At 40.1% G+C, this 22,301-nt stretch overlaps 2 protein-coding genes across 2 annotated transcripts; both read right to left on the bottom strand.

Moving 5' to 3' along the window:
* Positions 1–6,588: 6,588 nt before the first annotated feature.
* Positions 6,589–7,524, bottom strand: LOC116571827 (olfactory receptor 7D4-like). Its single transcript, XM_032310242.1, has one exon. It carries the CDS (start codon positions 7,522–7,524, stop codon positions 6,589–6,591), a length of 936 nt encoding a protein of 311 aa, XP_032166133.1.
* A 13,585-nt stretch (positions 7,525–21,109) lies between these two features.
* LOC116571814 (olfactory receptor 7D2) lies at positions 21,110–22,048 on the bottom strand. The gene has a single exon (XM_032310220.1). It carries the CDS (start codon positions 22,046–22,048, stop codon positions 21,110–21,112), a length of 939 nt encoding a protein of 312 aa, XP_032166111.1.
* Positions 22,049–22,301: the final 253 nt, after the last annotated feature.

Here is a 22,301-nt window from a genome sequence, read left to right as displayed (position 1 = left end):
TCCACTGCTTACATGTCCTCCACCCAACCCCACCCTGAGCCTTTACTAGGCTACTGAGACTCTTTAAAATGGCATCAGGGAAATCCCTGGTTGTCCTGGCTCTTTCTCCTACAATGACTTTCCCCCAGAAATTTCAAGGAGATGATCTAGGCAGGGAATTCACCACCCATGTCTCTGGGAGGCCCAACATGATCTGCCTTGGAGACACCCAGAGCTTATTCAAAGTTTCCAGGAACTTGGAGGCTGAATTCTCAGAGCACCCCATTAAATAAATTGTTCTACTGTCATAGTACTTTTTAGACAATTAAGATCAAAAGAATAATAGAAATGAAATTATCTTCCTCTTTTGTTTCCCCCAAAATAGCTATGCAGAGAGGCAAATTTCTTTCCTTCATTTATTCCTTCTTTACTAAGTACATCCAAACACAGGCAGTCAACAAGAGCATGCTCCTGGAGGTTAAAAAAGCTTTACCTTCCTACAAAGGATATATGGTCCTATAAAAATAATAAATAATAAAACTAAATAAATAAATAAGCACCATCTTATTGTAAGGGCCTATTTAGCCAGAGCAGCTTCATCTTGGTTGAACAGCCATTTTGTTGTTTATGCAGTAAAACTTAAACTGACCCTGCCCACCCCCCCCAGGGGACTTACTTAAAAGCAGTACAGGAAACCAGTCCCAGGTAACGGTACCCAAATACAAGGGTGGATCAGGCCAGGTAGAGACATCCAATCAGTGGGACACACATACTGTCTCCCTAAATACCAAGGAGTGTGGGCTCCACCTTTTGGGCGCCAATTCTGACCAAGGTGATAGGCTAGTTCAAATAGCTACTATGGGTGAATTATAGTTCAACTGGCCACCTGTGTGTGACCTAGCATGGCTGTGCATTTTTCTCTGTGTGTTACAATCTCATTGGCCAACTGTGTGCGGCCAGGCTCAACCACATGGCCTTTGCTCTATAAAAGTTAGTCTGTAAGGCAGGGAGGGGTCTCCCTCTCTGTAAGAGGCAGCCCAGAATGGTCAGTTTGATTCTCAATGCTTGGCACGAAATAAAGCTTTGCTTGTCTTTTGCTTTGTATCAATCTCATTCCTTTGATTACGGACCCAACATTATTTTCTTGGGATTAAAAAAAAAAAAAAAGGATACTACACTAATTCTCGCCTCCCCTTCTTCACAGGATTTAATTTCAAAGTTAGGAGTTTCTCCCTGATGTGTGTGCTAATGTTACAAAGAACCCAGTAGATGGGGTGCCTGAGTGGCTCAGGCTATTGAGAGGCTGCATTCAGCTGGGGTCATGATGCCAGGAGTCCCGCATAGGGCTCCCTGCTCAGTGGGGAGCCTGCTTCTCACTCTTCCTCTGTCTCTCAGCTCATGCTCTCACTCTCTCTCTCTATCTCAAATAAATAAAACATTAAAAACAAACAAACAAACAAAAAAACCCACAAAAAACCCCAGCAGAGTTGACCTGCAGAATACCATTTTAACAAAAATGAAATGCATGAGAAATAAGGTCTCTATTTCAAGAGACAGAATGTAGTCATTAGTGACATTGATCCTGAAAAACCAAGCATTTAAAGAGTGAAAATACCCCCTTAGAATTTACTGGGCACCTGAGTTCTCTGCAGACCTTAGGGAGAGAAATTGTGATGGAGGTGGAAAGATTTCCAGATTAGTTGGTTAAACAGACAGTGAACAATGAGGGAAACAGAAGTAGCATGTATAGACCAAATCTGAAGTTTGGAGCAATGCTCAAAGGAGACTACAGGTCTATGAGTGAGTTATATTTCTACTGAAGGAAATGGGCATGTGGAACATTCCCATGTTATTGGAAATTATAACATTACATTCAGACATTGGAATATATGAGATTAAAAAAGACAAATGAAGCATAAGTTCCCCCAAAAGTTAGAAAGGGATGGGATTCAAAGCTTAGGTGAAGGTTTTTAAGAGGCAGTCATTAATAAAATAATTATACAAGTAATTATTTAATTACAGTGGAGGCTAATGGGGTGAATAGCATTGTGTTCAGTGAGAACATATATCTGGTGGGGCCCATGTAATGAGAACTGAAGGTTTTGGATAGGATTCAGCCAGGCATTTGCTTACCTAACTTGACCCTCACAACAGGAATGTCTCACTCTCCTTACAGGTAGTTGACTTATATGACTATCTGCACAGACAGAACATCACCAGACCAATCATTTGGCCTCCAAAATAATGATGCTAATGGGGTGTTCTTCGGGCCCTTCAACCTCTTTCTAAGATGTTTTATCTTCCCCCAAAATGTTGCTTCTCTGTTATCCCATCTCTTTGAAAGCTAACTCCATCAACTTCTGCACTCATGGAATTGTTTTACTCCAGTGTTCTCAGCTGGCCTGATTTTGACTCCTCTGAGACAAATTCTGGTTATCACAACACGGTGCTAGCATCTAGTGGGTAAAGCTCAGGGATGCTGTTAAACATCATAAAATTAGAGAACAGCCTCCTATGACAAACAATACAGACCCCAAATGTCATTTTTTGGTTGAGGCTGAGAAACCCTGGTCTAAACAGTAGAGGAATAATATTAAAAATTTTATCAAAACTCCCAATCATTCCGTATTATTTTAATAATGACATTGAAAGTATCATTATAAAATAGATCTCATTTTTTTTCTTTTTTTTCCTTTTGTGCTGCTTAATGTTTTTTATTGTGGTTAGATTAGGTTCATATGACATAAGATGTGCCATTTTAGACATTTTGAAGTGCACATTCCTACACACTTGTATGAGTGCATTCACATTGATGGGCCACCATTAATTACCACCATCCATCTCCAGAATTTCTTCATCTTCCCAAATTGAAGCTTTGTATCCATTAAACACTAACCTTCTATTTCCTCCCTTCTTCCAGTCCTTGACAACCACCATTCTAGTTTCTGTCTTTGTGAGTTTGACTACTCTTGGTACCTCATATAAGTGGAATCCTATAAAATTTATCCATTTGCAATATCTTAATTTCAACATTCTTAATTTCAAAACCTGAACTCCTGATGTCCAATTTCCTTTTATATTTATTCCACCATAGCCCTCCTTATCTTAATGGATACAATTCCATTCTTTCATGGTTCAGGCTCCAAACCCTGGAGCCAATCTTGACTCCTCTCTTTATCTCATACTCATGTCCTGACAGACAACATATCCTCTTGGTTCTACCTCCTGAGCATAGCCCTAAGGACCACTTCTCAACCCTTACACTACTAGCATCACCCTGGCTGTAGCTATATGTATCTCATCTGCTTGGTGCTGTCAGCCCCAAGCAGGCATCCTCACACCTTGAAACCCATTCTCAACTCAGCAGGTAGGATGATCTTTGAAGTTCTAAGTCTTATGGTGTCATGCATCTGCCCAAAGCCCTGCAATATCTCCTCACATCACTCAGAACAAATGAAAGCAAAAGTTTTTCAAAGTTAGGGAAAGACTCACCTGATCCCTGTGGAAACCTGTCTTCCTCTTGCATTATGATCCCATTCTCCACTCCAGACACATCCTCGCCAGTGAAAGTCCCACCTCAGCGTCTTTGCCATTAACATTACTATCTGTCCAGAGCACTCCACCCCTAGATGTGCATTCACCTTCTTCACAAATGTAATGTGTACTCAATGAGATTTATTATGCACAGGCTTGTTAATAGGACAACCCATTCTTCGCATACACCTGTACCTATTTATCCTTGCAGTGAAGCTAAAATATGACTGACATATAGCTAAAATATGACTGACATAAAATATGACTGACATAGGACAACCCACTCTTCCCATACACCTGTACGTATTTATCCTTGCAGTGGTTGAAGCAAAAATATGACTGACACAGTAAAAACTCAGTAAACAATAAATGTTGTTCTAAAGGGGCTGCTAAAAACATTGTTTGCTGACCACAGTTGATTGGCCCAAGCTGGAAAGAGAACATATTTGTGCAGATCAGAATAATTTCCTCAGATTTTTCCCCTCTTTTTCCCTTTTTCTTCCTTCCTTCCTTCCTTCCTTCCTTCCTTCCTTCCTTCCTTCCTTCTTTCCTTCTTCTTCTCTTCTTTCTTTCTCTCTTTTCTTTCTTTCTTCTTTCTCTCTTCCTTCCTTCTTCCTTTCCTTTCTTCTTTTTGGCACATGGGTAGCCAAAGTAATTCCAGTTCTTAAATAGTACAGCTGTGAGGTGTGAGTTGTGAGAGCTGCTGGCCTCTATGTCTCCGTTTGAAAGTGGCCAGTTTGAGAAATCAAAACTGATAGCCTGAAAGGAAATCCTCATGGTGTTTGAGTCCCAGTGTCTAGTGTGTGTCCAGCTGAGCCTCTGCTTGGTTATGTTCAGATGAATCAGGGAATTCTCTTCTATCACTTGTTGTCTAAGTTCACCTGTCTAGTGCAACCTTATCTTTATGTGAGACAGGATCATGAGATGATCATACCCACTGAAAATCAGCAAGGAGTGCTGTGACAGATTCCATATCCTCAGCTCAAGTCCTTATCAACTAATTGGTGGCAAATTCTAGATCACACATCTCCTGTGGTAAGCTAACTAATAGCCTCGCAAAAATGTCCAGGTACTAATCTTCAGAATTTGGGAATGTGTTACTTTAGATGACAAAAGGCACTTTGTAAGTACTGTTAAGTTAAGGATCTTGAGATGGGAAATACACCCTGAATTATCTGGGTCAACTCAATGTAATCATCAGGGTCCTTCCAAAAGGAAGCAGAGATCCTGATACAGAGTTCAATCCAGAATCTGGGATCGTGACCTGAGCTGAAGGCAGATGCTTAACTGAGCCATCTAAATGCCCCAATAAAAATATTTTTTAAATAAAAATTTAAAGAATTTTTAAAAATTCCTCAGGGTGGGTATAAAACTTTTACTTTTGTTTTCAATAGGATTTGAACACCAATATCATGCTCACCACTCTGTGTTGTAATCATTTGGTTCCCTCCTCAATGTGTACACAGCAGAAAATAAATTCACAACGGATTAGACTTAATGGAATCAAAGTGAATTGAAGCCACATCAAATTAGTCTTTTCTCTCTAACAAACTTTAAATTTTGAATAATTTTACGTCCTAACTATGTTCTCAATACTTAGCTCCTTTTGTTTCTTCTCCAAAAGTTTCTCCTTTCCTGATGTTGTTTTGATACATTATAGGTGTTACCACTTGCCTTAGTTTCTTATTCTGGGTTCACAGAGAAGCCGATGCTGAGCCAAGAATTTATGTGCAAGCACTTTATTGGAAGGAGCAAGGAATATGGAACATGGGTAAGAGAGAGAGAAGTGACACATGGAAGAAAATACATCAGTCAATTTTATATTAAGTCAGCTTCCACAGGGAATGAGAGAGTTTTCATCCTGTGGGGAAATTCTGGAAAATGCTACAAAATACAAACCTCAGAAATATCCTAGACAATGAGTGAAAGACATAATAAACCTCATAATTCTCCATCAAGGGCTGTTTTTGTTGGGGCATAATTCCCTGGTATTTTTGCCATAGCTGTTGGGCAAAGTTGGTGCTGACTGAGGCTGGCATTTGGCAGTCATGTGGTGGACATGTAGGGAGGATCCCTACAGGGAGAAATGTGGATAGCATCCACCACTCCATCCTTCACTGAACACTCAATTCTATGAACATTCTTCTCAGATGAGCTAAGTTCTGAACACATTCTACATGTGTGTAAATACCATTCTTGATGACACCTCCAGAGAGTCCCAGAAAAAAAAAATTAAACCATGTGAGAGAATAACTCTTATTCTATTGTATTGATCATCGCATGTTTTAGGATCTTAGAGGGTGTATCTTAAAATTGCATATATGAGAAATAAAAGTCAAGTAAAAGAAGGAAAGAGAGGAAGGAAGGAAAAGTGGAAGGATCACAAGGAATTGAAATACATCTCAGGTTTCCAAGGCAGCATATTGCTATGAATATAATCATGGAAATCTAGATTCTTATTTTGAAGTTGAAAATCACATCACTGTTCATATAAAAAGTAGAATAGAAACTCCGTGCCAGCCAGCCAGGTTATAATCCAACTCAGTTTCACTCTCTTCTTTTGAGAAGTCAGGTGAATGAGGGGAAATGTCTTCAGGACACATTTGCAAGGTGACGTAAAGTCAAACATGTGAAGGAACAAAGAGGCACAGTTCTGATATGGTAAACACTTTGGTATGATCATGCATGCATGATTTCATTCCATTTCTTGTGGGGAAAACAAGCACACAAATAAATGAAGGTGAAGAACCTTAATGTTTTAGAGGATAATTTTGGGGGCAACCACAGCAGCTAAACTAAACTAGTTTAAGCCTAAAGTTAGAAATCTTAAGAATGGCTACAAGAAAGCTGGACAAACATGGAATTTTATGGACAACATATAGAGAAGACAAGTGAGAAAGTTCTTTGGAGGGATTGCTGAGGAGAGACTAATACAAAAACAAATAAGAGAATTCATGGGAGCTTTGGGGGAATGGATAAATCAAACATGTCTATGAGAAGAGAAGAAGAAAGGTTGAAGGTCACATTTCCCTTTGCAGCCCCCAATGTCCACTTGGTTCCGAGGCAAGTGGTCCATCATGGACATGAAGCTGCTCTCATGAACCTTCTCAGGGCTCCCTTCACATCCTTGTTCCTCAGGCTGTAGATGAAGGGGTTCAGTATGGGGGTGACCACAGTGTACATCACTGAGGCAACCGAGCTTCTCTGGGAAGAATGGGTCACAGCAGATGTGAGGTAGACCCCCACGCTTGTGCCATAGAACAAAGAGACCACAGAGAGATGAGACCCACAAGTAGAAAATGCTTTATACTTGCCCTCAGTGGAGGTCATCCTCATTAAGGATGAGACAATCTGAGAGTTTGAGAAGAGGATCCCGGTGAGGGAAAACATGCACAACAGGGCAGTGGCAACATACAAGCAGATGTTATTGATGAGGGTGTCAGAGCAGGCCACCTTGAGAATCTGAGCCAGTTCACAGAAGAAATGTGGAAGTTCCATGCCTGGACAGAAAGTCAACCACCCTACCAGTAGAATATGAATCAGGGAAACCCAGAAAATGGTGAGCCAACAAATCAGAACCAGGAGGACACAGAGTCGTGGGTTCATGATGACAGAGTAATGCAAGGGGTGGCAGATGGCCACATACCTGTCATAAGCCATCACCGTCAAGAGGAAATCATCCATTCCAGCAAAAACCATAAAAAAATACACCTGAGTGATGCATCCTATATAGGAAATATCTTTGCTGTGTGCCTGGATGTTCAGCAGCATCTTGGGGATGGTGGTGGAGGTGAAACAGATGTCAACAAGGGACAGGTTGGAGAGGAAGAAGTACATAGGGGTGTGGAGATGGGGGTCAAAGAGGATAGCCAGGATAATGAGCAGGTTTCCCAGCACAGTGACCAGGTACATGGACAGGAACAAGCCAAAGAGGAGAGGCTGTAGTTCTGGATCTTCTGAGAGGCCCAGAAGGAGGAACACTGATACTTCTGTCTTGTTTCCTGCTCCCATGTAGCTGGTGTGTTGGCTGGAGAAGGAGACAAAAGCAACCTTCAATGAACAGCCAGCTGGCACTTCCTAGGATTTACCTTTGATCCCATTTTGCATGGACATTCTTTACCCTTCATTAGTCCTTCCAATGCCAGTGATCCACTCATTGAAGTGGTAGCCCATTTCCATTCTAAATGTGCATAATCATTCAGACTATCTTTGACTTGGCGGAAATCTTTCTCTTTTTATCTGGTACTTACTGGTTCTAATTCTTCTATTCAAATCTGTGGTTATAAAATGGTTTCTTCCTTGAGATGATGTTCCAAAATAATTGAAGACATTTAAGATCTTTGATAACTTTCTTTATTCTGATAACCCTATCCTAATGATTAAGATAGGTTTTCAACTCAAATAACCTTCACTCTGCAACCTGGTGTGTCCTACTGATGTCATAGTTAACTCTCAAAAAGTCTTTTCTCCCCCCAAAATGTGTTTAGTGCTATTGCCTTTTTAAAATAATGATTCAAAATGCTTTTGTGCTACAAAAGTTGGGTGTATATGGACCACATCTTCCTTATCCATTCGTCCGTTGAAGGGCATCTTGGTTCTTTCCACAGTTTGGCAACTGTGGCCATTGCTGCTATAAACATTGGGGTACAGATGGCCCTTCTTTTCACTACATCTGTATCTTTGGGGCAAATACCCAGGAGTGCAATGGCAGGGTCAAGGGGAAGTTCTATTTTTAATTTCTTGAGGAATCTCCACACTGTTCTCCAAAGAGGCTGCACCAACTTGCACTCCCACCAATAGTGGAAGAGGGTTCCCCTTTCTCCACATCCTCTCCAACATATGTTGTTTCCTGTCTTGCTAATTTTGGCATTCTAACTGGTGTAAGGTGATATCTCAATGTAGTTTTAATTTGAATTTCCCTGATAGCTAGTGATGATGAACATTTTTTCATGTGTCTGATAGCCATTTGTATGTCTTTATTGGAGAAGTGTCTGTCTATATCTTCTGCCCATTTTTTGATATGATTGTCTGTTTTGTGGGTGTTGAGTCTGAGGAGTTCACTATAGATCCTGGATATCAACCTTTTGTCTGTACTGTCATTTGCAAATATCTTCTCGCATTCTGTGGGTTGCCTCTTTGTTTTCTTGACTGTTTCCTTGGCTATGCAGAAGCTTTTGATTTTGATGAAGTCCCAAAAGTTCATCTTCGCATTTCTTTCCTTTGCCTTTGGAGACATATCTTGAAAGAAGTTGCTGTGGCTGACATCGAAGAGATTACTGCCTATGTTCTCCTCTAGGATTCTGATGGATTCCTGTCTCACATTGAGGTCTTTTATCCATTTTGAGTTTATCTTTGTGTATGGTGTAAGAGAATGGTTGAATTTCATTCTTCTACAGATAGCTGCCCAGTTTTCCCAGCACCATTTATTGAAGAGACTGTCTTTTTTCCACTGTATATTTTTTTCCTGTTTTGTCGAAGATTATTTGACCATAGAGTTGAGGGTCCATATCTGGGCTCTCTACTCTGTTCCACTGGTCTATGTGTCTGTTTTTATGCCAGTACCATGCTGTCTTGGTGATCACAGCTTTGTAGTAAAGCTTGAATACCCAACTTTTGTAGCAACATGGACGGGACTGGAAGAGATTATGCTGAGTGAAATCAGTCAAGCAGAGAGAGTCAATTATCATATGGTTTCACTTATTTGTGGAGCATAACAAATAGCATGGAGGACATGCTTTTGTGCACAGTACAATGTTAATAAATAACTATTTTCATTAATGTATTCCTTTTATGGCAATCACTTTTTGGTAAATAACTGTCCCCAAACACAGTATTATAGAATTGTCATTTAGAAAAAGGGATCTCGAGTCAGACTTTCTGGAATAAAACATTTGGTCTACCAACTTACTCTCTGTGTGACCCTGACAAAGTTTATAATCTCTTGTTGCTGCAGATATCTCAGTTCTACAATGGGAGTAGTAAATATTCCCTGCATTGCATGCCTGGGGAGTGAATTGAATGAGATGACACATGTAATGTTTCTAGTGTGGTTCTTGTGACATACAGAGGACATTTGACAAATGTGGGCTTCTGTTCTTACCATTACAAAAACGTTGTCTTGTATGGCTATCATTTATCAATATTCTACTTAAACTGTGGCAGCCATCAAAGATGGAATTCTGGCCACATAAACACAACAGGTATGTCACCTCTTTTGACTACCATGTAGCACTTCTAGTTAATGAAGCCCCTATGCTTCCCTCTTTCTGATACCACCTGCTAAGTGGATTCTTCCAAGAAAGAAGAAAAAGCCTATGGACTACATAAATAACAAGGGGGGAAATCACAAATCATCAGAAATCATTAAAATGAAATATATAGCATGTGTGAGAGTGTATACTGTATGTTCATGCTCACAAGTGGGAGTGTGTTACATTAAAAATCAGAACAGTTAATTGCAAAAAAGATTGATTTGATAAAAAAATATTTAAAGCTTCTATAAATCAAACCATCCTAAAAATTGAAAGGGAAAATTTAAGATGTGAAAATAAATGTCTACATCTCGATAATAGAAAAAGTTTTAGTATTATTAATGTCTATAGAATGCTAATTAATTAAAAGGAAAACAGAACCACTGAAGACCAGTTTAGCTTAGGATGGTGGGTAGAAAAGACTTCTCTGAAATATGAACATTTGAGCTGCTAGAGGAAGGACAGGTAATTAATTAATTAAGAAAAATACGGAGAGGGGACACATTTTGGGCAGAAAGAATAGAATTTGCAGTTTCCCCAAGTTGGGTGAGCTTGGTAATGGAAGGGATTTAAGAGGCCAGTGAGATGCAGAGCAGACAGTGAGGTTCACGAGGGAGAGAGTATGTGAGGAGCACATGGGGAGCTACCTGTACTATTCCTTAATGTGCCTATCATGTTAGTAATTATATATATATATAGTTACATATATAATGTATATCTACTGATATCTAGATATATAATATATATTTTGTGGGCTATAATGGAGGCTGTTTTTGCTCACCATTGTTTTCCCAGGGACTTACATAGTGTCTGCACATAGTAGTTGTTCAACACATGCAAATGTTAGATGTACAATAAAGACTAAGACCAAAAGCGTCAACTAGAATGCAAAAAAGGGAATCTTCAAGCTCATTGTATACCTGAATGTGAACACAAAATAGAATAGTAAGGTTAAACTCAATGCATTCATACCTACTTAAAAGAGTAGCATATCATGAAAAAGTCATACCTATTCTAGGAAAGAAAAGATGTTTAATGCTAGGATGTTTGCAAAAACAGGTTACCACAAATAAAGGGAAATGAAGAGGAATCATAACCATAATCACAATAGAAAATGGATTTGAGAAAATGCAGCAGCTGGGTGCCTGGTTGGCTCAGGTGGTTAGGTGACTGCCTTCAGCTCAGATCATGATCCCAGAGTAGAGTTCCAGAATCAAGTCCTGCATAGGCACCCTGGTCAGTAGGGATTCTGTTCTCCCTCTGATGCTACCCCCTCTTATGCACTCTCTCTCTCTAAAATAAATAAAATTATATTTAAAAAGGTGGGGGTGCTTGGGTGGCTTAGTAGTTAGACATCTGCCTTTGGCTCAGGTCATGATCCCAGGGTCCTGGGATTGGCCCCTGTGTGGGTCTCACTGCTCAGTGGGAAGCCTGTTTCTCCCTTTCCCACTCCCCCTGCTTGTATTCCCTCTCTTGCTGTCTCTCTCTCTCTCTCTCTCTGTCAAATAAATAAATAAATAAAATATTAAAAAAAAAAAAGGAAAATGTAGTAGCCATTCCTGTAGTTAGTTGCCAGGATAGAGCTTCTAATTAAGGAGGAAACTAAGAACAATTTCTTTCTTTCTTCCTTCCTTCCTTCCTTCCTTTCTTTCTTTCTTCTTTCTTTCTAAGATTTTATTTATTTATTTATTTGTCAGAGAGAGACTGAGAGAGAGCAAGTGCACGCACAAGCAGGCAGAGTGGCAGACAGAGGCAGAGAGAGAAGTAGGCTCCCTGCCAAGCAAGGAGTCTGATGCGAGACTCCATCTCAGGACCCTGGGGTCATGACCCTAGCCGAAGGCAGTGGCTTAACTGACTGAGCCACCCAGGCATCCCAGAACAATTTCTTAACCCAGTGAAGAATAGCTGTTGAAAATTACAACCAACAGAATACTCTACATTAAAATACTGAAGTATTTGTGTTAAATTCATGAAAAGGCCAAGGCAGTCCATTCCAAATTTAATAATTCAATATTCTCATGAACATTTAAATAGACTGATGAGAAAAGGAAATTAGCCTGAGTGTCAAATGCCAGAAATAATGACATCATTTTTAGATATATAGTGGATACAAAAGGAAAACAAAATAATATAGAACTTAATAAGTGCTATCAGTAAGTCACGGGATATAATAGAAAAATCCAATCAGAGGAGGAACAAAATAGTCAATACCCTGTGTTTAATAGATCTTCAGTGAGTAGTTAATGACTAAATAGTGGGACAGGCAATTGAACAGGATTCTACAATTCATGTGTAAGAATAGAGAAGAGGAGGAAACTCACTGGAAAATAACTTACCGGAGAGAGGATCTAGACTCTGAAAGAGAGAAAAGGAAACTTAGCAAGAGCTAGAAAAGACTGACGTAAATAGTATATAAAGCAACTTCTAAATATAGAGACTTAATCTCTGTTGACTAACTAAATATGGGACTGTTCCATTATTTTACAGATAAATCCCAGTGCCCATCTTCTTACCCCTTTCCCTCGTACTCCTCCAGCTCTGACTGGGAAGCAATGATCCTACCCTCTCTGAGGCTCATCACTGAAGCTTTCACTTCTCTATACTCTATCTTGGAGAAGCCCTTTTGGGGTTTTCCCTAGGCTGACAACAGAGAATTGTAGGAAAGGGGCAGCAGGGATCTGTTATTATCATCTCAAAGGTTAAGTTCTTAGAGATCCTCATTAAGTAAATTGCTCTACTGGTGTTCTTCTCTCTGAACCATTCCATTCCCTTAGGATAGAAAGATGAAAGAATGGGGAAATGTCAGATAATGCTATGTCTGTGTAGACAGCAGCTGACCAAGATGAAGATACTTTCTTCAAGGGGAAAGTATTTTCTCTTTGGTTTGACTTAAATGAAAGGTTTCTCCCAAGGAATGTTAGACCTCTATGAGAACCAAACCCAGGAGTGAATGTTCCATGATGTTCATCTCTTCAGAAGTCTTTGAAGATTTCAAAGATCACTTGGTGTCTGCAGTGTTATGGGGGCAAAGAAGTTCTTCCTGAAGAAAAGCAGAGTGGTTAATAGTTTTGGTTCTGTCAAAATGACTAACCAAATGAGGACTGAAACTATCCCTTGATATTTTCTGGTGACATGGAAGCTAGGGAGGGCTCCATTTTTCATCTCTAACATGAGGGAGAGTGTCATAAACAATCCAGGTAGAGTGGGTTGATGAATGGATGATATACAGATGCCAATATAAATCATCTATAAATTTTGTCAGGGAAGGTGAGGATAGAGGTAAAACATGGTATGGGAAATCATGGAGTATGGATGGGTAACACAATTTTTGTTTAATGGAAAATAAGGGAACACATTTCATTTCAAAGAGTGTGATCATATTTACTGCAGATATTTGAGTACACAACACATACTGACTACACAATTCAAAGGATGCATGTACAATCTAAATCAATGGCAATCATAAGGTGTTGTATCACTGATGTGTAGGATATGTGGGTCCGGAAATCAAGGCTTGTTAGTAGAAGCAGCCCTCTCTAATCTCATGCCCAGTGAGCTGAGTGGGCAGTATTTGCTTCAGGTCTCCTCAACTCTGGTCTCAGCAGCTTTAGAGCTCTTGATGCCTACAAGGGTAGCACTTGCAGAGACATAAAAAAGTCCCATAGAACTTCAAGTTATGCAGTTGCCTGGTACTTGAGGTCCCTCATAGCAGAAAGAAGAGTCACCATCCTGGCAGAGTTAATTGACCCTAGTCATGAATATTATTGTTTGAGCATGACATTGGCACACACTGGTATCCTATTATGTTCAGTCCATGGGTGGGAGCAGCCAGCAGCATCCTCAGAGCAAAGAGTGGTGGGTATAGATGGCTCTCAGGCAGTTATGCTCCCACAGCAAGAGATTCGAGTAGTATGATCTTAGGTGAGTCAGCTTCCTTTAGGTGAGGGCAATTCTCTTGAGAGGGTTAAAGGCTGGGAGCTGTCAGAAGGCCTCACTCCCTGAATCTGGAGAATAACCCCATAATTCTGAAGGGAGAATTTGGCAACCCAGCCCCAGTTTACTGTCCACCCCATCACCATTTGGATAGTGACCCGCAGCCATGTGTACAGGGTCCATGAGAGTTTATTTGTGATATGTGAACATCAGGATTTGGGAAGAACTGTCTTTAGGAAGTGGGAGCCACACTGAGAAATTAAGGATCTTGAGTAAGGCTGAACCAAGCATAATGTCTTTCTGACCTGCTCCTTTGTAACCCAATTTTCTCCCACTAAGGCCATTAAAACAGACCATGAGATCAACCCGTGCCGCTAGTGGAAATTATTTGTGGGGTACTTCACAGGCACATCAAACTGAGCCTTTCCAACAACAAACTCAATTTTTTCCCTCCCTCTCTCCTTCCTTTCTTAATAGGGATGAGATTGGGGGTGCTTGGATGGCTTTTTGGTTAAGCTATTAAGCATCTGCCTTGGCTCAGGTCAAGTTCCATCCCAGGGAGACTGCTTCTCTCTATCCCTCCACACCTCTCTCCCAACTCATGCTCTCTCTCTCTCAAATAAATAAGTAAAATCTTTTTAAAAATTTAAAAAATAAGGATGAGATAGGTAATTTGCACGGTCTATCTTTTCAAAACTTTTTTTAAAAATTTATTTATTTATTTTCAGCATAACAGTATTCATTATTTTTTCACCACACCCAGTGCTCCATGCAATCCCTGCCCTCTATAATACCCACCACCTGGTACCCCAATCTCCCACCCACCTTGCCACTTCAAACCCCTCAGATTGTTTTTCAGAGTCCATAGTCTCTCATGATTGACCTCCCCTTCCAATTTCCCCCAACTCCCTTCTCCTCTCTGACTCCCCTGGTCTTCCATGCTATTTGTTATGCTCCACAAATAAGTGAAACCATATGATAATTGACTCTCTCTGCTTGACTTATTTCACTCAGCATAATCTCTTCCAGTCCCGTCCATGTTGCCACAAAAGTTGGGTATTCATCCTTTCTGATGGAGACATAATACTCCATAGTGTATATGGACCACATTTACCTTATCCATTCATCTGTTGAAGGGCATCTTGGTTCTTTCCATAGGTTGGTGACCGTGACCATTGCTGCTATAAACATTGGGGTACAGATGGCCCTTCTTTTCACGACATCTGTATCTTTGGGGTAAATACCCAGGAGTGCAATGGCAGGGTCATAGGGAAGTTCTATTTTTAATTTCTTGAGGAATCTCCACACTGTTCTCCAAAGAGGCTGCACCAACTTGCATTCCCACCAACACTGTAAGAGGGTTCCCCTTTCTCCACATCCTTTCCAACACATGTTGTTTCCTGTCTTGTTAATTTTGGCCATTCTAACTGGTGTAAGGTGATATCTCAATGTGGTTCCAGTTTTATTTTTGTTTTTCAACATTTCCTTAGCAATTTGGGGTCTCTTCTGATTCCATACAAATTTGTGGATTATTTGCTCCAGCTCTTTGAAGAATACCGGTGGAATTTTGATCGGAATGACATTAAAAGTATAGATTGCTCTAGGCAGTATAGACATTTTAATAATGTTTATTCTTCTGATTCAAGAGCATGGAATGGTCTTCCATCAAAATCAAAAGCTTCTGCACAGCAAAGAAAACAGTCAACAAAACAAAGAGGCAACCCACGGAATGGGAGAAGATATTTTCAAATGACAGTACAGACAAAAGGTTGATATCCAGGATCTATAAAGAACTCCTCAAACTCAACACACCCAAAACAGACAATCATATCAAAAAATGGGCAGATGATATGGACAGACACTTCTCCAATGAAGACATACAAATGGCTATCAGACACATGAAAAAAAGTTCATCATCACTAGCCCTCAGGGAGATTCAAATTAAAACTACATTGAGATATCACCTTACACCAGTCAGAATGGCCCAAATTAGCAAGACAGGAAAGAACATGTGTTGGAGGGGATGTGGAGAAAGGGGAACCCTCTTCCACTGTTGGTGGGAATGCAAGTTGGTGCAGCCTCTTTGGAGAAGAGTGTGGAGATTCCTCAAGAAATTAAAAATAGAACTTCCCTATGACCCTGCCATTGCACTCCTGGGTATTTACCCCAAAGATACAGATGTTGTGAAAAGAAGGGCCATCTGTACCCCAATGTTTATAGCAGCAATGGCCACGGTCGCCAAACTGTGGAAAGAACCAAGATGTCCTTCAACGGATGAATGACTAAGGAAGATGTGGTCCATATACACTCTGGAGTATTATGCCTCCATCAGAAAGGATGAATACCCAACTTTTGTAGCAACATAGATGGGACTGGAAGAGATTATGCTGAGTGAAATAAGTCAAGCAGAGAGAGTCAATTATCATATGGTTTCACTTATTTGTGGAGCATAACAAATAGCATGGAGGACAAGGGGAGTCAGAGAGGAGAAGGGAGTTGGGGGAAATTGGAAGGGGAGGTGAATCATGAGAGACTAAGAGCTCTGAAAAACAATCTGAGGGGTTTGAAGTCAAGGGGTGTGGGAGGTTGGGGGAACCAGGTGGTGGGTATTAGAGAGGGCATGGATTGCATGGAGCACTGAGTGTGGTGCAAAAATAATGAATGCTGTTATGCTGAAAATAAAAACAATAAAAAAATAAAAATAAAAATTTTAAGAAGTGGGCACCTGGGTGGCTCAGTGGGTTAAATCCTCTGCCTTTGTCTCAGGTCATGGTCCCAGGGTTCTGGGATTGAACCCCACATCGGGCTTCCTGCTCGCTGGGGAGGCTGCTTCCTCCTCTCTCTCTCTCTACCTGCCTTCTTGTTATCTCTGTTTGTCAAATAAAAAAATAAAAATCTTTAAAAAAATTTTTAAGAAGTGAAATGAATGACATGGATTTCTTTCCCACCTCTATGAGTCTATAAACCTCTTGGCCCACATTTATTTAAAAAAACGTGGTTCAAATCTGGTTTCATTCATTTAACAAATATTTGAGTGCCTACCATGTGGTACGTACTCTGTGTATAGTCAGATCAAAGTTGGCTAAAAACAGATCATACAATGACTATGTTGTGTAAGAGGTGGCAGATGGCCACAAACTGGTCATAGGCCATGGTGGTCTGGAGAAAAATGTTCAAATACCCAAACACTATGAAAAGATACATCTGAGTGATACAGCTTGCAAACATAACGGCTTTGTTCTCTGTATGGATGTTCACTAACATTTCTGGAACCATGGTGGAATTGAAACAAATATCAGAAAGACAGGTGAAAGAGGATGAAGTACATGGGTGAGTGGAGGTCATAGCCAGAGCTGATGGCGAGAATGATAAGTAGGTTTTCAAGGATTGTGACCAGGGATATGGACAAGAATAGCCTGAAGAAGAGAATCCCAAGAAGAAATTCTTGGGGAAAAAATCCTGTTTGGTTTCCTGCTCCGATTTAGTTGAAGATTTTGCCAGGAAACAGGCAAAGCAATGCTAATTCAATAATTAGCATTACTTTATTTATTTTTTAATTTTTTCAATTTATTTATTTTAAGAAAAACAGTATTCATTATTTTTTCACCACACCCAGTGTGCCATGCAATCCGTGGCCTCTCTAATACCCACCACCTGGTACCCCAACCTCCCACACCCCCACCACTTCAACCCCCTCAGATTGTTTTTCAGAGTCCGTAGTCTCTCATGATTCACCTCCCCTTCCAATTTACCCCAACTCCTTTCTCCTCTCTAACACCCCTTGTCCTCCATGCTATTTGTTATGCTCCACAAATAAGTGAAACCATATGATAATTGACTCTCTCTGCTTGACTTATTTCACTCAGCATAATCTCTTCCAGTCCCGTCCATTTTGCTACAAAAGTTGGGTATTCATCCTTTCTGATGGAGGCATAATACTCCATAGTGTATATGGATCACATATTCTTTCTCCATTAGCATTATTTTAATTAATTAAACGTTCCTTTTGTTACTTACTTTTTTCTAAAAAATATTTTATTTTTAAGCAACCTCTACACCCATTGTGAGGCTTGGATTTATAATCCAGAGATCAAGGATCTCATGCTCCACCGACTGAGCCAGGCAGATGCCTCCTGTTATTTTATTTCTAAACAGCTTAGCTAATTGGGAGAGCGAAAACCATAATAAAATGGAAACTGTGCTTGACAGTTCTATTCCAGTGTGGGAAATTTGAAGGCGATCGTGTTTTTCCTCACAGTGGGAGTTCTTCTCTCCCTAGGTATGATCTCATAGTTCACATTTCCCTCTAAAAAATATCCCATTAGAGTCTGAGCTACATGTTCCTTGCCAATCAAAATACTTAAATAACAATTGAAAAAGGGCCTGCTAAGTGTCTGGTGGCTCCCTTAGTCAAAGACTTGCCCTATCAGATATGAATATAAAAACACATAACAGTGTCAATAAAACCTACTAACAAAACCAATAGTAAACACCATGGACTTTAACATTATTTACTATGAACAGCACCCCCTTACATGTGTTATCATTTTTATTTTAGAGATGAGTAACAGATGTAGAGAGAAGCTGACTGGCTTGAAAATGGCAGAGCTGGAATTGGACCAGATGCCTGACTTCAGAATAGGTAGAAAATGCAGTTTGAGAATTTGAAAATTAAAAGGTGACTTTATAAGTCAGTGGGAAAGAGAGGACTCACATAAAGTGTGAGAACAGATTTGTTTTTTCATTTGGAAAGAATAGATTTCTACCTTTCACTGAACAGAAATATATCATTGGTAGAGTACATTTTAGAAATGAAAAGACAAATCTGAACTCTAGGAAAGAACTGTTGAAAAATTTGTTTGTTATAATACATGGACAAAGATATTAACAGTATGATGCAAAATCCCAATCCAAATCAAAGATATTAACAGTATGATGCAAAATCCCAATCCAAATCATGTCCTATTAGAGATATGACATATCACACTGGAAGGAGATTGTGAATTATGACACTAAAGAAATGATATTTATATGTTAAAAACCCTATTCAAAATAGAACTTCCCTATGATCCTGCAATGGCACTCCTGGGTATTTACCCCAAAGATACAGATGTCGTGAAAAGAAGGGCCATCTGTACCCCAATGTTTATAGCAGCAATGGCCATGGTTGCCAAACTATGGAAAGAACCAAGATGCCCTTCAACGGATGAATGGATAAGGAAGATGTGGTGCATACACAATATGGAGTATTATGCCTCCATCAGAAAGGATGAATACCCAACTTTTGTGGCAACATGGACAGGACTGGAAGAGATTATGTTGAGTGAAATAAGTCAAGCAGAGAGAGTCAATTATCATATGGTTTCACTTATTTGTGGAGCATAACAAATAGCATGGAGGACATGGGGAGTTAGAGAGGAGAAGGGAGTTGGGGGAAATTGGAAGGGGAGGTGAATCATGAGAGACTATGGACTCTGAAAAACAATCTGAGGGGACTGAAGTGGTGGGGTGGTGGGAGGTTGGGGTACCAGGTGGTGGGTATTAGAGAGGGCACGGATTGCATGGAGCACTAGGTGTGGTGAAAAAATTATGAATACTATTATGCTGAAAATAAATAAAAAATAAATTTTAAAAAACCCTATTCAAATCACCATTTTGGGAACTAGACTAATATTCTTGAGGGGTCCAGTTAGACAATGTGATATCTCCTACAGTCCTCTAAGTGGTTAGTGCCAGTCTTGTTTTAAGTTATACAGGACTCCAGGGCTACCATAGAAAGTATTACTTCTTCAGAGGAACTTACCTTCCATTGAAAGAACATTTCTGGGAGCACCTGGGTTGCTCAGTCAGTTAAGTATGTGACTCTTGATTTTTGCTCAGGTCATGATCTTGGGCTGTGAGATTGATCTCCCCATTGGGCTAGTGTGCTGGGCATGGAGTCTGTTTAAAGCTGTCTCTTTCCCTCTCCCTCGTCCCTCCCCACAAATCTCTCTTAAAAAAAAATAAAGAGAGAGAGAGCATTTCTGGTACAATAATAAATTAATTCTCCTCTTTTAAGGATGTTGGCCATGTACATATTAACATATATATGTACATGTGTATTTTTGTGTGTATAAGTATTAATGTGAAATTGAATTAAAGTTCTCAATAAAGAGTGGAAGGATCACAAAGGAATGAAAAAGGTGACCTCAGATTTACTCTTAGCGTGACAGTAAAAATCATCAAAGAAATGGATTTCCAGCTTTGGGATAGATAACAGTCAGAATAGGTTAGGCTCTATTGTTGAAAACAGCAACGGTGTGTGTAACAGAACTAAAATTTTTGATTTAATGAATAAATGATTTAAAGAACAAATTCTTGTTTAATGAAACAAAATCTTGTTTCTTTCTCTTGAAAAGTGTCTACCAACTTGGGCAACCATCCAGCGGAGTCCCCCACCTATTGGCCAGCTTTCTAGACTCTTTGGATCTTGTGATGTCTTCATCCACAATAGCTATATCAAGGGAAGAATGAACATGAAGTATAATGTACCAGCTCTTCAACTGTTTCGGTCTAGAAGGGACCCACAACTTCCATTCATATTTTAGTGGACACATCAAAACCTATTATTACCAACTTTAACTTCAAGGGACAAAGAAAATGCCATTCTTTGGGGTATCCAATAGGAGACGATAACCAGAAATATTGTCAACCAAGCAATAAAATTCACCATTGAACTGTACACATTGAAATGCATGTGAAAAGCTGGGCAGCCTGCTCTAAAAATATGGGCTCAGGGTCAGAGTTCTGGATTTTAATCCTGGTTTTGCCACTTGGTCTCTCTGTAATGTTGGGAAAGATTTTTAAGCTCTTAGATTCTCAATTTCCATAACTATAAAACAAAGACAGTAATCATTCCCATTGAGGAAAATCTCATAAGATAGTAGAGAGATGTTAACATAGGCTTCCCATATAATGAGTACTGAAACACTGACTGTATTTTGATATGTATTTTATCCAGTTAAAAAAACCCAAAACACTGTTGGTAATACATGCACATGAACAACACAGATCTACAACAAAGCACATGGAAACAAGTTAAGGTAAGTTATCAATAGTTTAGCATTCTCTGCCAACATCTGAGATAACAAGGCTAAAGCAAATGCTCCAAATCCAAGTTAGAATTCACTTGTGAGGAAGTCAGAGAAAAGATTGAGGACATACTTTTTGGACAGCAGAGAGGGCAGAAAGATCATCAGAAAAATTATGTGGAAGTTAATTGTTTAAAAGTGTGTAGAAACTAGGAGATAGCATTCATAGACTCTTCAGGATTAGGTGAAAGAGGATATTCAAGATTCAAGAGTAAACTTTAGAATCGAAGTTTTTTCCCTTGGGATCCATAAAACTTCTTAGTCCTGGGGCCAAGAGATCCATCACAAACAAGAGGTCACTCTACTGAGAAGCCTTCCCAAAGCACCCTTCACATCCTTGTTCCTCAAGCTGTAGATGAAGGGGTTCAGCATGGGGGTGACCACAGTGTACATCACCGAAGCCACAGAGACTTGCTGGGGGGAATGAGTTACTGCAGAAGTGAAGTAGACCCCAACACCTGTCCCATAAAATAAAGAAACTACTGAGAGGTGAGACCCACAGGTGGAAAACGCTTTTTGCTTCCCCCCCGATGAAGACATCTTCCTAATGGATGAAGCAATCTGTGAGTAGGAGAAAAGGATCCCAACAAGGGGAAAAACACCGAGCACACCAGTCATAAAGTATATCAGTGTGCTGTTCAGGAAGGTATCAGAGCAGGCCAGCTTGAGAATCTGTGTCAGTTCACAGAAGAAATGTGGAATTTCAAGATCTCTGCAAAAGCTTAGATGCATCATCAGAGAGATGTGAAGAAGGGATGTCATGACACCAACAAACCAGGTCATAAAAACCAGCAGGCCACAAAGGCGGGCATTCATGATGAGTGTGTAGTGCAGGGGGTGGCAGATGGCCACAAACCGGTCATAGGCCATTACAGTCAGGAGTAGAGTGTCCAGGATAGGAAAGAACATGGAAAAATAGACCTGCGAGAGGCAGTCCATGTAGGAGATGGCTTTGTTCTCTGTGTGGATGTTCAACAGCACCTTGGGCACTATGGTGGTGCTGAAACAGATGTCGACCAAAGACAGGTTGGAGAGGAAGAAGTACATGGGGGTGTGGAGGTGGGGATCAGAGCAGATGGCCAGGATGATGAGCAAGTTCCCAAGCACAGTGACTAAGAACATGGACAGGAACAGCCCAAATATGAAGGGCTGTAGTTCTGGATCCTCAGAGAGCCCAAGGAGGATGAACTCTAAAATTCCTGTTCGGTTTCTTGCTTCCATGTACCTGATAGAACTACAAAGGAAGAGACAAGAGCAACATGAATGAGCAGCAAACTAGTACCCTCCATGTAATAAAAATGTTGGCCATGTCTTTCACTCAAGTTATTTATGAAGTCATTCACTTTGTCTAAGTGTTGGGTCTCCTTTCACTTATAAGTGAAATCTGAAAAAAATGGAATCTCTTATGCCATCCACTTATCTTGAGCAAACTAAGTCAGCTAGAGAAGGACAAATATATGATTTCACTTGTATG

The sequence above is a fragment of the Mustela erminea genome, chromosome 1 (genome assembly GCF_009829155.1).
Source record: "Mustela erminea isolate mMusErm1 chromosome 1, mMusErm1.Pri, whole genome shotgun sequence".
Taxonomy (NCBI): Eukaryota; Metazoa; Chordata; class Mammalia; order Carnivora; family Mustelidae; genus Mustela; species Mustela erminea.
The sequence above is the reverse complement of the archived record's forward strand: the minus strand, read 5'-3'. Positions and strand labels throughout refer to the sequence as shown.

Excerpts from the sequence above, each read along its gene's own strand:
- LOC116571827 (XM_032310242.1), bottom strand. The coding sequence starts at position 7,524 with ATGGGAGCAGGAAACAAGACAGAAGTATCAGTGTTCCTCCTTCTGGGC.
- LOC116571814 (XM_032310220.1), bottom strand. The coding sequence starts at position 22,048 with ATGGAAGCAAGAAACCGAACAGGAATTTTAGAGTTCATCCTCCTTGGG.